The following is a 14751-nucleotide window of genomic DNA, read 5'->3' on the forward strand; positions in this document are numbered from 1 at the left end:
ACATCCCACACTAAGGGTGATGACTAGCCAGTTGAGGAATGTAGCAGGCAGTGTGACACGCCGGGAGGCTGACCAGGTATCCTTTTACCCCCCTCAAGCAGCTGACAGACACATTGGAGCAACATTGCGCTTCTATTAAATGACATTTAAAAGTTTAATCAGCTCCAATGGGCGACTGTTAGCGAACAAGGGGGTCATTGTTTAAGTGGGTAATGGTGCTGGCACTGTCGTCGTGTGTGTGGAAGCGGACCAAGAGCACTGGAGGCAAATCAGGTGAGCCGGAGTGATTGATAGAAGAGAACACACCACCGGCTGTCGTTTACAGCAGTGTTATTAGGCTTGACAATGTGTGACAAGTGTTAAAACTATCAAGCTGTGGTTATGTGTCAGACAACTTTTTGGCCGGGCCCTGTGGCTTCCACAAATTGCCATATTTACATTTCAGTCTTTGTATGGATTACACAAATTATTTATGATGTGTAAATTGGTGAGCTTTAGAGGCGCTAGTACACATATTTTGTTACGTTTAGACAGAGCCAGATCAGCTGTTTTCCTTTTTCCAGTCTTTATGCTAAAATCTAAGCTAACTTGGCTGCTGGCTCTGGCTTCATATTCAGAAACATACAGCATTAAGAAATAAATGAAATAAGTGATTTCCCCAAATGTCAAAGTATTCTTTTAACCAATGCCACTTGTACAAATCACAATCATGTATTTTATGATTATGATGCATTTGTATAATAGCCTATATTGATTAAGGCAGATGAAATGTCATAGCCATTGACATTTGGTATAAACAGCAGCCATAAAGTACGTCTATGAAATAATAATAATGCAAAAAACATTTGAGGATTTTACTGTAAAATCTTTGGAAAGTGCTCATGTCACGTGAGAATATAAAGCTCTGAAAACAGGAGAAGAGACCCTTGTTTGTATTTACTGCTCTTTCTGAATACAGTCTTTTGTCAACTTGTGCACTGAACTCTGCTGGAACACAATTTGCCCCTTGGGAATGAACTATGTATACATCTACTATACCAGTCATTGTATTTATAAGTGAGATTATGAAACCACATCTGATCCTCATAACCTCCATCACACCCCTCACCCATCCATGACTCCCTGGCCTTGTTTGGACATCACAGTGATGGTTTATGGTTTCCTTCTTGGCGCCCTGCACCTGCACCACCCAGCCCATGCCCTCCATATGCCCCTGCAGAGTTGGCTTCAACACACACACACACACAAACAATACTGTGACCTGAATACCAGCCCCCCCCCCCCCCCCCCCCCCCCCCCCCCCCCACACACACACACACACACACACACCTCACTCAACGTGGTAACCACCTTTGATTGTCAGTTATTTGTTTGTTGGTTGATCACTATATAAATGGCTGCTACTTATTTCATGATGCTGTGCATGGCATATCACCCACACTGTCATGTGATTCTCAGGTGTAGATGTGAGAGCGTAACCAGAGCGACACACCTGGGTGCTCTGACATCACTATGATGCAGATGCACACACACAAGAAGATCTTTTGCATTCCGCTCATCGATCCCAGGTGTTTAAATACTAAATATCCCAGGTATATACTGTTTACATGGATGTGTGTGGTGACACTCGGTCCAGCTTCATTTGCCCGTTGTCATTCTGAAAGGCTTTGCAGCAGGCCACTTCCTCCATTAATCTGTCTCCTTTTACCAGAGCTGCCAAGACCATGGCATGTGTGTGTGTGAGTATTTAAGCACGTGTACTGTACCACACAGTGTGTTCATGTGTCTCTCATTGTCGATGTGTGTGTGCATCTGTGCATGTGTGAGCACACCCTGTAATATTTCACTCCTTACCCACAGGGATTAGACCATTCATCTCCCGAAGCCTCTGTGTAGGTGTCACACATAGTGCTAATGAGGAGAGGATGGAACAAGGGGGAGCCGGTGAGCGGGGAGGGAAAAAGTAAAAATAGATTTTTTCGGACAGCAGAAAAGAGGCGACAGTGATCGATAGCAAAAATCGAAGCATTGATGAATGAGGGATTTTCATGTCTTGAGTGATGGGAGTGTGGGTGATTGTGGAGTTCTGAAAAAAGACAGAAGGCAGGGATTACGGTTTGTAGTCCTGCAGGGAGGGCGAGGTTTAAGAAAAGGGGGTTTTGCTGAGAGCTAAGGCAGGGACTCTTCCCATAACGCAAATCAATTTACACCAGCCTGAGACATTGATTATAGCTGGCTCATACCGCACATGGTAACAGCAGACATCAAACAGACACTGTCAAGCCTGTAAAACCACACAACAGGGGCATTATCTGCCTCTCGCTGTATGTGTGTGTGTGTGTGTGTGTGTGTGTGTGTGTGTGTGTGTGTGTTGTTCAGCAGACCAGATATCTCTACGCTTCCCCATTTACTGAAACAAGGGGATGGCTGCTAGGCAACCAAGCCACATCACATCACATCAGGCAAGCCGGGAGAGAGAGCGAGAGACATAGAGAGACAGAGTAGAGAGAGAGAGATAGGAGGAGGAGGAGGGAGTTTGGAGGCAGAAAACTGTGCTGGCAGTATTACATAAGCCGGCAGCCCAGTCCCACTGCTCACATTAATGTGGTTAGGCACTCGGAAGTGATGTCTATTAGTCACAAGTGACAAGGCAGGTGAAGGCGCGACATCTAGCAGTGATTTTTAAACGCCATTGTTGTTTATAACGGAGAGCATTACGAACAGATGAGTCAAAAACACAAAACAAAACAACGCATACATTATGAGCGGATGAGTTGCCTACTATACAAACAGAACAGGGACTGATCATACCCCAGAGGGACGCTTTAAAACAAACAAACATGTGTGAAGACACATAATGTAGACATGCATGCATATAGGCACACGCATACACAATGATGACATATGGAATGATATGTGAATGCCTCTGCTAGAATATGAGCTTTCAAGATAGGGGAGGGGGGGGGGGGACTGACAGGCCTACACATTATCAATGTATCTGCATTTCCACATATAACACAACAACATTCTATCTAAGGATGTAACCAGCACATCTTTGAACCATTAAAGTGATACCCAGTGATTATTAGAAATATTATTCATCATTTTTCATCAGTTGCAAAAGAGTTATTACTTCTGTACTTACTCCACAGTAGATGTAGATTGTTATGGTACTTACATTATAACATTATTTTCTTAATATATTGCTCTGTTATCTGCAAAACTTTGGATCCCTCTATTGCTTTTTCTGCACGGACAGCATTAATGTCCAATATTTATGTAGCTGTTCATGTCATTTTTCATCTAATACCTCATTAAGAATGGATGCCAGGATTGTTTATATATAGTATTTTGGGGAGATTTAGACTGATCGTTGAGAGGGATGCACTGAAAGTCAACGAGACGGAGTTCATTTTTACTGATAGTGAAAATGTACTTTGTAACATCCATTGTTAATAAAAAATATATACTTATAAAAGGAATATTTAGAATTTTGGGAAGTACACTTATTCACCTTCTTGCTGGAGGGTAAATGAGAAGATTGACACCACATTCATATCTGTTAATTAAATATGAAGCTACATTCAGGAGTTGGTTAGCTTAGCTTAGCATATAGACTGGAAACCAGCAAACAGAGTGGTATGAGTAGTATCAATGTCCTTCTGAAGCTCTTGGCAGGATCCCTATTTCCCAAAACTATTAACTTGAGGGACATTTTTCCCACCCAGCACTGCTTTTCACTGCATCTGCACCAGTGTATAATAATCCAGCAACAGACCAATTCCTTGACCCTAACCAGGACATCCACCCCAGTCCAGGCCCCTCAAAGCTCCCTCGGGATGATGGTGAAAGGCCGGATGGGGCAGGAAGCCTCCAGCTCTAGGGCTGTCAAGAAGCAGTCGGGAGCCTGGCTGGAGCTCCGAGACTGCAGGGCCTCGCCCAAGCCGCTCCACGCCTCGTGGGAGGTGCTGTGGACCTGAACCGCATCACGCAGGACCTTCTCCCCGAGGTGGACACGCCCAGTTTTCACCAGCAGACGGCCCTGGATAGACAGATGGATAAAGGGTTAAAAGGGAAAATTAAGAAATGTATGGTACTGTAAGGCTTATCAAGTCAATTTCAGTCAGTCCAAAGTATTCACAAAATCTGATTTCTCCTGCTCACAGCCAAATCAGGCCTGGTGGACATCTCAGTATTCATGTTCATGTTAAAGATACATATAACTCATGGTTAAGATGATTTTTGTAGTTTCTGAAATGTTGATATTTTGGGAATAATTTACATGTTATTTAATTTTTTAGAGAATCTACTTGCTGAATTTGTTGTGTTACAACTGAATTAACCCAACTTCTACGGTAAGTTACAGGCTCAATGAATGGTGAATATTACATTTAATTTCAGTACCTCTTCCCTAATGTTTTATTACTTCCTAAATATCTACCATTAAAACATTTTTCATGGCATGATAAGATCAAGTAAACAGATGGTGGCTTTTTACAAAAAAATCTAAATCTTGGATTATAATGCCTGCTGTGCTGTGGACTAGTTTAGTATGACAAAAAAAACAAAAAAAACAAAGCAGCAACAACAACCAACTGTACTACACTTTACTAGAGTCCTGTTCAACAGGGATTGTACAACTGAAGAGAGAAAATCCACAAATCATGAGATTAGATGCAGCCCTCTGCTGAAATATACACACACAGTAATGAAAGTTGTTGCTGTGTTTAATCTACTTGGGTCAGAGGAGGGACTGCTGGTCAAAGGGACCATTTAAGTGCAATCAAGTTATGTACATTCTACATTTCTGCTGATGGTTTGCCAAAGCACGTCCTTGCTTTTTAGAGTGGTAAAATGTGTTCCTATCTCCAGGTCTCAGTTAAAGGTGGGGTAAGCTATTCTAATCAATCACATCTTTTTGTCAAATTCAGCAAATATCTCCTCATGATCCTCTAGTTGTACGTTCTTTGTGTACACTGAAAAGAAATCTGGTGTTGTACACAGCCCTGGCTCTGTAAATGGGAAATGAAGAAAGTGGCCCGCACCCCGCCACACAACACACACAACATGGCTTTCAGGTTACGTTAAATGTCTCGCCCACAGACATTCAGCTTAATTTCTACTTGCCAAGACATGCTGTTTTTGTGATGTTAGCTAAAGTAGCTGGAGAGTTGTGAGTATCGCTGTCTGGAGCTGGTGTACTGGCTCTGGGACAGTCTTGTCGTCTCTGCATGTTTGTTTAACGGCAGCAAATGTAGCCACAGCTTAGCTTGTGTTAGTTACATAACTTGTTGTGTCGTTGTTTGGTCTATATCATGGTATTTGTCATGTTGTTGGATTTCCCCAGAATTGCTTACTCCACCCTTTAATGTAATGATTTTCTTACATATTGAAATAAATTGAACTCTATTGAAAGGCAGGAAAATCTTTTTTTTTTTTTACACAATTACACAGTTTGTGCTAAATTGCCCAAAACATTCAAAGGCTATGGGGTGTTCCTTTACAGAACATGATGTTCCGAAGTCTTCATTTACAGTGGCGTGTTGGGCGACTCTTGCCTAGGGCTCTGCCAGGAAGAGTGGTGGGTATGCATGCAATCTCCACACTCACTGGTTTTATTCTGTATGAACGTATATACTGTGTGTGTGGCATAAAAAGCTACAAGGAAGTATGTAACTGGTAGTTCATGTAAACTGTGTGTGTATATAAACCGCTTGTTAAAGCCATTGTGTGATAAAAAAAAAAGTGTAAGCTCTGTGTGTGTGTGTGTATGTAAAAAATAATATACGTGAGAAAGAGATGGAAATTATGGATGATATCTGTTGTCACCATGTTAAAGGTCAAGCAGAACTTTGTGTGAGTTCTCTTCAGAGCTCAGCTCAGTTGGTGTGTCTGAGAGCCCAGTAGAAAAGGGCGTCACGCAACTGACCAACAGCATGGAGTCAAATCTCTCTCACACACAAACATGAACAGCACACACATAGACAAACCGCAGTGTCACATGCCCACTCAAGGTGATAACAGACAGCCACTCGAGCACAATATCAGCCCCCCCTTTATTTTGACTATCTGTCGGACACATGCACATGCACGCGCACACACGCACATAGAGGTGGCCTGAGGTCAGACAGACGAGTCTTGTTATGCAGTCTCTGCTCACAAGCTCCAGATTAATTGGGCTGAAATTCACATAGCTGTCTAGGGGCTCTGATGCAACTTTCAATAAAAGCACACGCACACTTTCTCTCTTCCTCCCTTCCTCCGTTCGCCTTTTCCTCACTGCTGCCGTGAGGTAAACAGAGGAAGATTGAAACCCTTGGGTACGGAGAAAACCTGTCACAGGATGTACACACAAGGTTATAAGCTTGTGTGTGTTTGTCTATATGAGTGTGTGTATGCATGCACGTGTGTGTGTTGGTGTCACAGACTGTATGCTCGAGGTGTATGATGTATTCCGTGCCAATAGTTTGGCCACTAGCTTTCACATCTTACTGTCTGTGCTCTTTTCTCCAGACTCACTAGGGTGATATTGTTAACATTTCTAGTATAAATGCAGGCGGCAGGAAAGCACACAACACCACAATACCCACACATTGGCCAATGGTTGTCTGCAAAACACCATAAGTGTCATCTTTATATGAACGGAGAAAATGACAATTTGAGATTCAAGGGGAACTTATGTGTTGAAGCTATTTCTTGACAAACAGCAGCTTATCCATCCGCCCTGCTCTTGTGCAGTGTCCCTGGCTGTAATGTGGGCCAGTCAGATTGTACAGTGAGAATGTAGAAATTTTGGATTTGGTCTCTGTAGGCATAATGGTAGCAGACCAGACAACCATTGCCTGAGTCCAGACCTTTGAATCCACCCACTCCATCGAGTGGACTGATTCTGGTCCGACATCATGACTTTTATCGGTTAAAAAAGTGATTATCCAATGAGCGCCGCAGAGGGACTAATGATTACCAAAGAGGATAAATAACAAAGATAGCAACCACTAGACAAGATAGAGGCTGCTATCAAGGTTGTTCTAAATCGATAGCCGCCTGACAATGTACTTTGTTTTTACTTTGCTCCACTACGCTCTCAAAACTGGCTATGCATATGTGTCAACTTAAAATTACGTTAAATTCAGGGGGATACATTGGTCTCTGGTGATCATTTGGGGACTATCAAATACCGTTTAGTGTGGACGCAATGCCAAAATCTCAGACTGAAGATGGAAATTAGGTATAATGACTTGACAATTCTGTTTGATGTCAGGCACAGACAACCAGCATTCAAAATGGCAACATTTTGCTGCATCAAAATCACTGCAATTATTGGATTTTATCGTGGGGGTGAAGTAAATCTGCATTTCTTTTGTCTCAAGTTGGTGAACTTTGATTTGCATATACACAGTGTTGACCAACTGAAAAGTGCTGACCTTTAAGGTAACAGAGCGCTAGAATGTCAAAAAGGGAGGATGCTATAGCTTATTAGCTTTTTTTCCTCTGTCAAAGTATAAACATCTCCGCAAAAGAGACATGGGTAACAGACAGTTATGATGGTGCAAATGTGGATTCTGAATAAACTGTACTAACTTATTGTCCCCTTAGTAATTGAGATAATGTGCAAGCAGTTAGCAGGCTAGTTAGCTTGTTTCCCTTTAATTGAAACAATTGAATGAATGCTCATTCCTGTAAACAAAAGGGATAGTAAACAGCACAGAAACAAATGCTAGGGGACGTATTGTGACTGGCAAGTGTTAGCTTGTCTCAGCTGGCAACCATGCTAGTGGTTATCTTGCCAGCTCACCAACTCACTCCATGAGTAGTTACTACGTCACCAAACCTGCAGATATGTCATTGTGCCACTTTCTGGTCTGACCATACCTTTACTATGACTTTGGGAAACAGTTTGCACATGGTTACTGTTGCTAGCTATTTAACAACTTACCACAAATGGATGTTTTTACATTTCTGTTTGTGTAACGGATAAATGTAAGTCAGATTTAGAGGTTTTGGTAAGTGCAGTGGTGGGTACAGTACTGAAAATCTTTACTCAACTAAAAGTACAATTACTCCCATAAAAGATAACTCAAGTAAAAGTAAAAATTACCATTTGACCATCTTCAAGTAAAAGTATAAAAGTAAACTTCGTCAATAAACTACTCAAAGTACAAGTTACTTTGTGGTGTTTTAATACTGTGAGTGCAGAGATTTTCACAATTCATCTTTCAAGCCAAGTCTCAAGTCTTTTTTTGGAATAATAAGTGTTACATCCACTGTGCATCAGGTTAGAAATAGCCACTGTGCAACATGGTTATTTTTCACCATCAGGCATCGTTATAAAACAGCAACCAAGCTGAATTACAGAAAGGACATGCTAAGGCAAATTTTCATCAAAAGAAAATCATACACTGCACACAAGGATTCTGTTAATATATCAGAATCAATCCAGATATCATCTGACTTAGATGTTATAGTTTGTAGCCTACATTTGTTCTGCATCAACTAAATTAGCTTTACATGCCCCATTAATGGAAGGTGAAACTATTTCTGCTGGCTTGTGAAAGGGCAAAGCAGGCTGCTATCCAACACTGCGTTGCATGATGTGCAGTGACTGGATTTGGTTTACATTAGTAGAACAACCAAACCTTAAACTGAAATGGTGTTTGCCTGATTGTTAAATGTTTGCATTTACCCAACATTAATATCTTGCACAAGCACAAAGCTCTCCAGCTTAACACACAGCTTGGATGACAGCTCATTTCGGTTAATGTAGCACAGTGCATAGTAGAAAACAGACTAGCTATAATGAAAGTATAAATGACAAATGTAGCAAATGAAAAGTATTATTAAATTATTGTATTATTATTATTAATATTTCCCAAAATGTTGAACTATTCCTTTAAGTTGGAGACAAAAAGGTAAACAATACAGAGAAGCAATATGAGAAAGACTTTCAATTAGTATGAGAACAGAAAATGAAAAGAATGACACAATAAGGATCAAAATGTCTGAGGGAGTATGGAGTAAACAGATAGAAGAGGAAGTGCGGGAACAAATATGTGTTCAAGAACATTTTGATTGCAACCGAGTCATTCTGGCATTATACTGATAAAAACATCTATTGGTTTTGCTTTAATTACTTCCAGCCATCTGTCTCCAGTTTTACCTCAGCTGATCCTATCGAGCTTGGCAGTGCAGGTTTGTTTCTTACCGTGCGTGCCATTAAAGCACAACCGAACCGAGTTGAGCCAAACTGAGTGAGTGGGCAGTGGTGTTTTCATCCATGGTTTAAAGCTAAATTTAAGCAAACTTTTGAAATGCTGCAAACAATACACACCATTAAATCAAGAGTCTTTCGATCAGCTAGATTGAAGAGAATGAAGAAAGCTTCCTGAATGTCACAAACGCACCCAACAGGGATTTGATTATGGAATTGATTAGCATTGGGGTAATTAGTTTTTGTTCTTTGGTGTCAGCTGATATTATTCATATTTCATACTGTGCAAAGACAAAAAGAGTACTTTGTAATATTTTGATGTAACAATTACAGCAAGCAGCCACCACAGAGATTTATTCACTAGAATAATATTATTTGCATAAGTTCTTTATTACCAAAAACTTTTTCTCCCTTAAGCTAGCATTAAAACTTTTCATTACGACATTAAGTTTGCATACTTGGATGCAAATCCAGATAATAATACCACACACTGATTAAAAGATGCGATTTGGATCCATACTGAACTAATCTAAACTGTTTGTCATAGTTTGTTATCTAAATGCATACTTGTATGACTTCAACACAAAATCAATCAGAGACAAAATGGTCATACGATTATTTCCTAGTAAAAACAGAAATTAACATCTTCTGGATAGCTGAACTCTAAATTTAGTCTTGCAATCTGCTGTTGTCAGCCATGCTGTGTACAGAGCTGAAGAGTCAAAGCTAACAAGACCAACTGGAAAATAAGAATAAAGTTATAAATTGCTAAGATTAGGTTGACACACACAAACAGTCGTCATGACTTCACCCATTGGTGAATTTATTTAGATGAATGGGTGGAGCTAACTAGCTTGGTTAGCAAGGTGCATCCATACTTTATTTTAGAGGCACAATCACTTATGAGGAAGTGGTTATGTGAGTAACTGTTGCTGTCATGACAGATCTATTTCAGCACCAGTCGTTATCAATTTATTTATTTTTTATTTTTCTGCGATCAAAGTAATCTGGCTATATAGATAAAACTGAATATATTTGAAATAACAAACCCGGATTTTAACATTTACCTAGCCTGGTAAAACCCCTGATTTCCACAGTGAAAACAAATATTGTGCTTATTGTAGAAAGACTCATAAATGCTTAAAATGAAATAATAAACTTTATATATGTATATTATACTGTATATATAAATAATCCTCAGTTTCAGTTGCTCATGCCTAAGCACCCGTGTTGGCTAACAATTACATAAAATATGAAATGATATAATGGTAATGAAATGACAGGATGGGCTCTCAGCTAGCTAACATCAGATAGATCATTTAAAGTAAAATAAATGCTAATTACAAAACTCTGAAGGTAGGAAAGTTAAGTGCATTAAAGCAGCTAGATAGCTCAATACTGACATTAACTTACAGCGTCTCCATTAGCGTGTGATGCACTGGACTGCCGCTAAAGAGTGATACAGACGGAGAAGACGTTCAACTAACGTCAAGGTTAGGAAATGGTACGGCACATTTTAGGGGTGTCAGAAATTGTATTTCTAGATTCTTTAACATAAGGCATGAGTATGGGAAATATTTTGTAATATTTATAATGACAGGTAAGAAAGACCCCCCGACCTGTTGTTTTTGCCTCTTTTGGGGGGGGGGGTCCAAGCCTTAATTAGGGGAATCAGACCCCCCCAATCCCCCAAGTAATTCGACCTATGTGGCCAGGTATTATTGCTGGCGGGCTGGTTCTTTATCATCTATTTTCTTCTAAATGGGATGATAATTCACTAAATGAACTTCATGCTGTATCAGAAAATACTTGAAACTAGCAATTAAGACCACACTGAGTGAGCAAGTAATTGTGTTCACTGAGGTAATAATTCAAGTGCGAAGCAGAGTAATTTTTCTCAAAGGCCTATACAATCTGACTACTTTTTACAACCAGTGGAGTCGTCTCATGCTGGGCATTAGAAAGAATCCAGAACTTCCTCATTGGCTTCACTTTTCAAACCTGTAGGTCGACGCTTAGTCAAGAACCCTTGGCGTCATGTTTTAGCGCGCTGGGAACCTCTTTAGCAAGCTAAGCTAACTGTCTAATGGCTGTAGCTTTATCTCCAGCGTAAAGACTTGAGAGTGGCATTCATTGATTTAACTAGCAAATTCTCCTAAGTGTTGAACTATTTCTTAAAGTTGCTATAAGGTTGGAAAAATCATCTTTTTCCATCTGTCTCACAGCAACAGGGTTTTACTGTATGAGTGTGTATGGATTGATCCACAGACTGCTACTAAAAAGATTTAGTATTAACATTGTCACGCAGCCAACAGCAGTATGTTTTGTCAGCATGATATGATTTTACTCTTTTTTGACCTTTACGTGTTCAGCATCTCCACCATGGTATGCACCTGGATAGCTTGTTTGCATGGCAAATGATATGTGAATTTATGTACTGTATGTGTACCGAGTAATTCCATTCAAAAAGTGAAACTTGGATATTATATTCATTCATTAGACACAGACTGATATATTTCAAATGTTTATTTAATTTAATTGTGATGATTAAAGAAAGAAAGAAAGAAAGAAAGAAAGAAAGAAAGGGGTGATAAAGGTGCCACAGAGGAAAGGAAAAGGAAAAAGGTAAGGAAGGATGGGAGTGTGAGCCAGTGAGAAATAGCTAAAATGGGAACAATGAAGAGAGAGAGAGGGAGATGGAGAGGAAAAACAGAGAGGTGTCAAAGAAAAAGGAAAAAATAAGTGAGCCCAGATGAGCCATACATAGCAACGGAGGCACCAGCCAACTCCCAATCGCCTCTCTGTTTGCTCCCCCGATTTTCTTCTTCCTCTCTCTCCATGGTTATCAGAGGTCTTGCTCAATAGAATACATTTCCCTGGTTGCTAGGCAATCCCATAAAGCGGCGAGAACGTGCAAAGTGTTATAAATAATGTATTTGCATTATCTAATCAGCTGACAACCACCCCCATCCACACAGAGAGATGAGAAGAGAAAGAGATAGACAGAAAGAGAGAGAGAGAGAGAGAGAGAGAGAGATGGGGGGGCATTTGATAATTGGAACGCGATTAATTCAATGAGCACAAGTCCTCGTCCTTGAGAATATGCATGCATGTGTGAAGCAGTGTATGAATATGCTTCTGTCAGAGAGGAGGAAAAGTAAAGTGTGTGTGTTAAGGGTCTGTGAGTGTGTGTGTGTGTGGCTGACTCAGAGCAGGCTCGGCTACAGCACAGGACAGATGAGATGTGGAGGATGTTGGGAGTAGGTCAGATTCATTTCATACCATCGCCGGAAGCACACACACACACACACACACACACACACACACACACAAGCACCACATGTCACACATACACACACGTCAATCAAACACTTACCATAATGAGGTTAACAGTGCAGGCAGATGTGTAAAAGCTGATGTGGCTAATACCCTGATTTATGAAGAAAATAGATTTAGCTTGTGGACTGTAACAACCAGGACATAAAACTAGAAATCTGTAGCTAGCCATTAGCACACGCATACTTACACAGCATACTATAGTTATGTACGGGTTTCACTCACTACCACACCCTTATCCATCCAAAAATACTCTGAAACCAGCAGCTGAACAGAGCTGTGAGTCACTGTCTGATCACTGCTTTTCTCTCTCTCTCTTACACACACACACACACACACACACACACACACACACACACACACACACACACATATCCCTTTCCTCATCTACTGTGGCCACTGTGGGGAAAAAACTACTTTTCTCCACTCTGGTTGGCCTGGGTAAAGCTATGCAATGCTGTCTTACACCTCAAAAAAGTAATTTTGCTTTATTGCTTGCTCTGGTCAGTAAATTTAAATGTTGAAGTCAGTCAAAATGCTCTAAAATATAAAAGATAGTTGGTTCTCAAGGGCCAGAAAAATGTCTACAGTATTACAAAACTTAAGCTAGAGCCAGCAGGAGATTAGTTTATCTTAGCATAAAGACTGCAAGCAGGGGAAAACCGCTAGCTGGCCCTCTCCAAAATTACAAAATCCAACGTTTGACAAGCTCAATAATTAACATGTTGAATATTGTTTGTTTAATGATTGACTTCACCATTGGTTGCCAGGCAGTGCTTCCAGTCTTTATGCTATGCTATGCTAAGCTAATCGCCTCCTCTGTAACACCAGAATTTTCCTATTTGGGACTCAGGAATAAATATATTCAATGCTGTCATGGTTCACAATGACTTCAGATGGTTTTCCACACCTGCTGTCAATCTCCTCATCAACCCTTCTGCTCGAATACTCCTGGTCTCCTGTCATTCATCACCAGATTGTTCTGACTACATAGTGGTAACCTACTCTCTTGGCCCAAGAAACCCTCTTTGTGACTTTTACGTTTTCTAGTGCTTTTGCTTAGCAGTTTGCTAACGTGCCTTTTTTCTTTACTCCATAACTTTTTCTCCTGTGCCGTAACCACTCAGAACATAGCCATTCCACTATTCCTCATCATCTGCCTGCCTGCCTCCTGCCATCGTCAGCCACGCTCTTCCCCAGTCCCCAGCCTCACCTGTGTTGGCCATTAAATCACTTTAATCTGAACATCCACCTGCAATGCAGGTCTGTGTCTGCTCTTGGGTCAGCTTTAACGAAAAGATAACAAATGCTCTCTCATATGAGTATACCAGAATGAAAAGTATCATTTAACGTATGCTGTGTGGTTTCATGGACAGGCAGCTATCAATCCTGAACAATGTAGCTACATGTAATATATTTACAATGGCTTTTTTAAAAATAAGTGTTAACACTTAAGTGTTTGAGTTATTGTAAAATCTTAAATAAATTGAGTGATTGAATAAACGAGATTGAAGTCAGATACTGTCAAATAAAGGGAAAATGCCAAAACAATCATCTGAATAAAAAATATATTTTTAAAAGCTGTAGAGGCTTCACATTGGTGATACTGTCTCATAATGTTACTATGTGTCCATAAAAATACTACACAAAGAAAATCTGAAGAATTTCATTGTGAAGCCCCAGCAAGAGTACATCTTCTTTCATCTCTAGCCATAATAAGTTCTAAAAAAGCTGAAAAAGGCCATTCAAGGAAAGTACAGTATGTACTGCAGAATAATAGCTCAAGTATAAGACTATCAACCAAGAATATCATCAGAATTCCCCTTAAGGCAGAGCAGAATAAATGGGCCACCGGCACACAAAGTGTCCACAGCAGATAATGTAAAAATAAATGCATGAAGCCAGAGCCACAGAGTAGCAGCAACTGTAGGTTGTATTCTGGCAGGCGGATGCAAGCCAGAAATATGGGCAGAGCTCCAAATAAAAGGTCCCACACACTGTCCCACTTAGGCTCCATCAAAATGCAAGGATGCAACTATTTGCTGCTCCATTAGCATGTCTAATATATAATCCACATCATATAGTATTCTAGATAGCAGGGTTTTTGTATTTGGGTCAATTAGTGTTGACTTCAACATGTGCCTTAATCCAAGTATACATACAGTTACTCAGAAAAAATGGACAAATAGTCCACATGAGCGCCAAAT

The 14751-nt window shown here is 40.3% G+C and overlaps 1 protein-coding gene across 3 annotated transcripts in view; it reads right to left on the bottom strand.

Annotated features, from left to right (window-relative positions):
- Positions 1-3399: 3399 nt before the first annotated feature.
- The window catches only part of ttc7a (tetratricopeptide repeat domain 7A), a 49142-nt gene continuing 37790 nt past the window's right edge, over positions 3400-14751 (bottom strand). For all 3 annotated transcript variants that reach the window (XM_046071393.1, XM_046071391.1, XM_046071392.1), the window contains one exon: positions 3400-4042. In XM_046071393.1, the coding sequence (XP_045927349.1) occupies positions 3824-4042 (219 nt within the window). In that variant the 3' untranslated portion in view covers positions 3400-3823. The remainder of the gene's footprint in view (positions 4043-14751) is intronic.

This window comes from Micropterus dolomieu, linkage group LG15 (genome assembly GCF_021292245.1).
Source record: "Micropterus dolomieu isolate WLL.071019.BEF.003 ecotype Adirondacks linkage group LG15, ASM2129224v1, whole genome shotgun sequence".
In the NCBI taxonomy this organism is placed as follows: Eukaryota; Metazoa; Chordata; class Actinopteri; order Centrarchiformes; family Centrarchidae; genus Micropterus; species Micropterus dolomieu.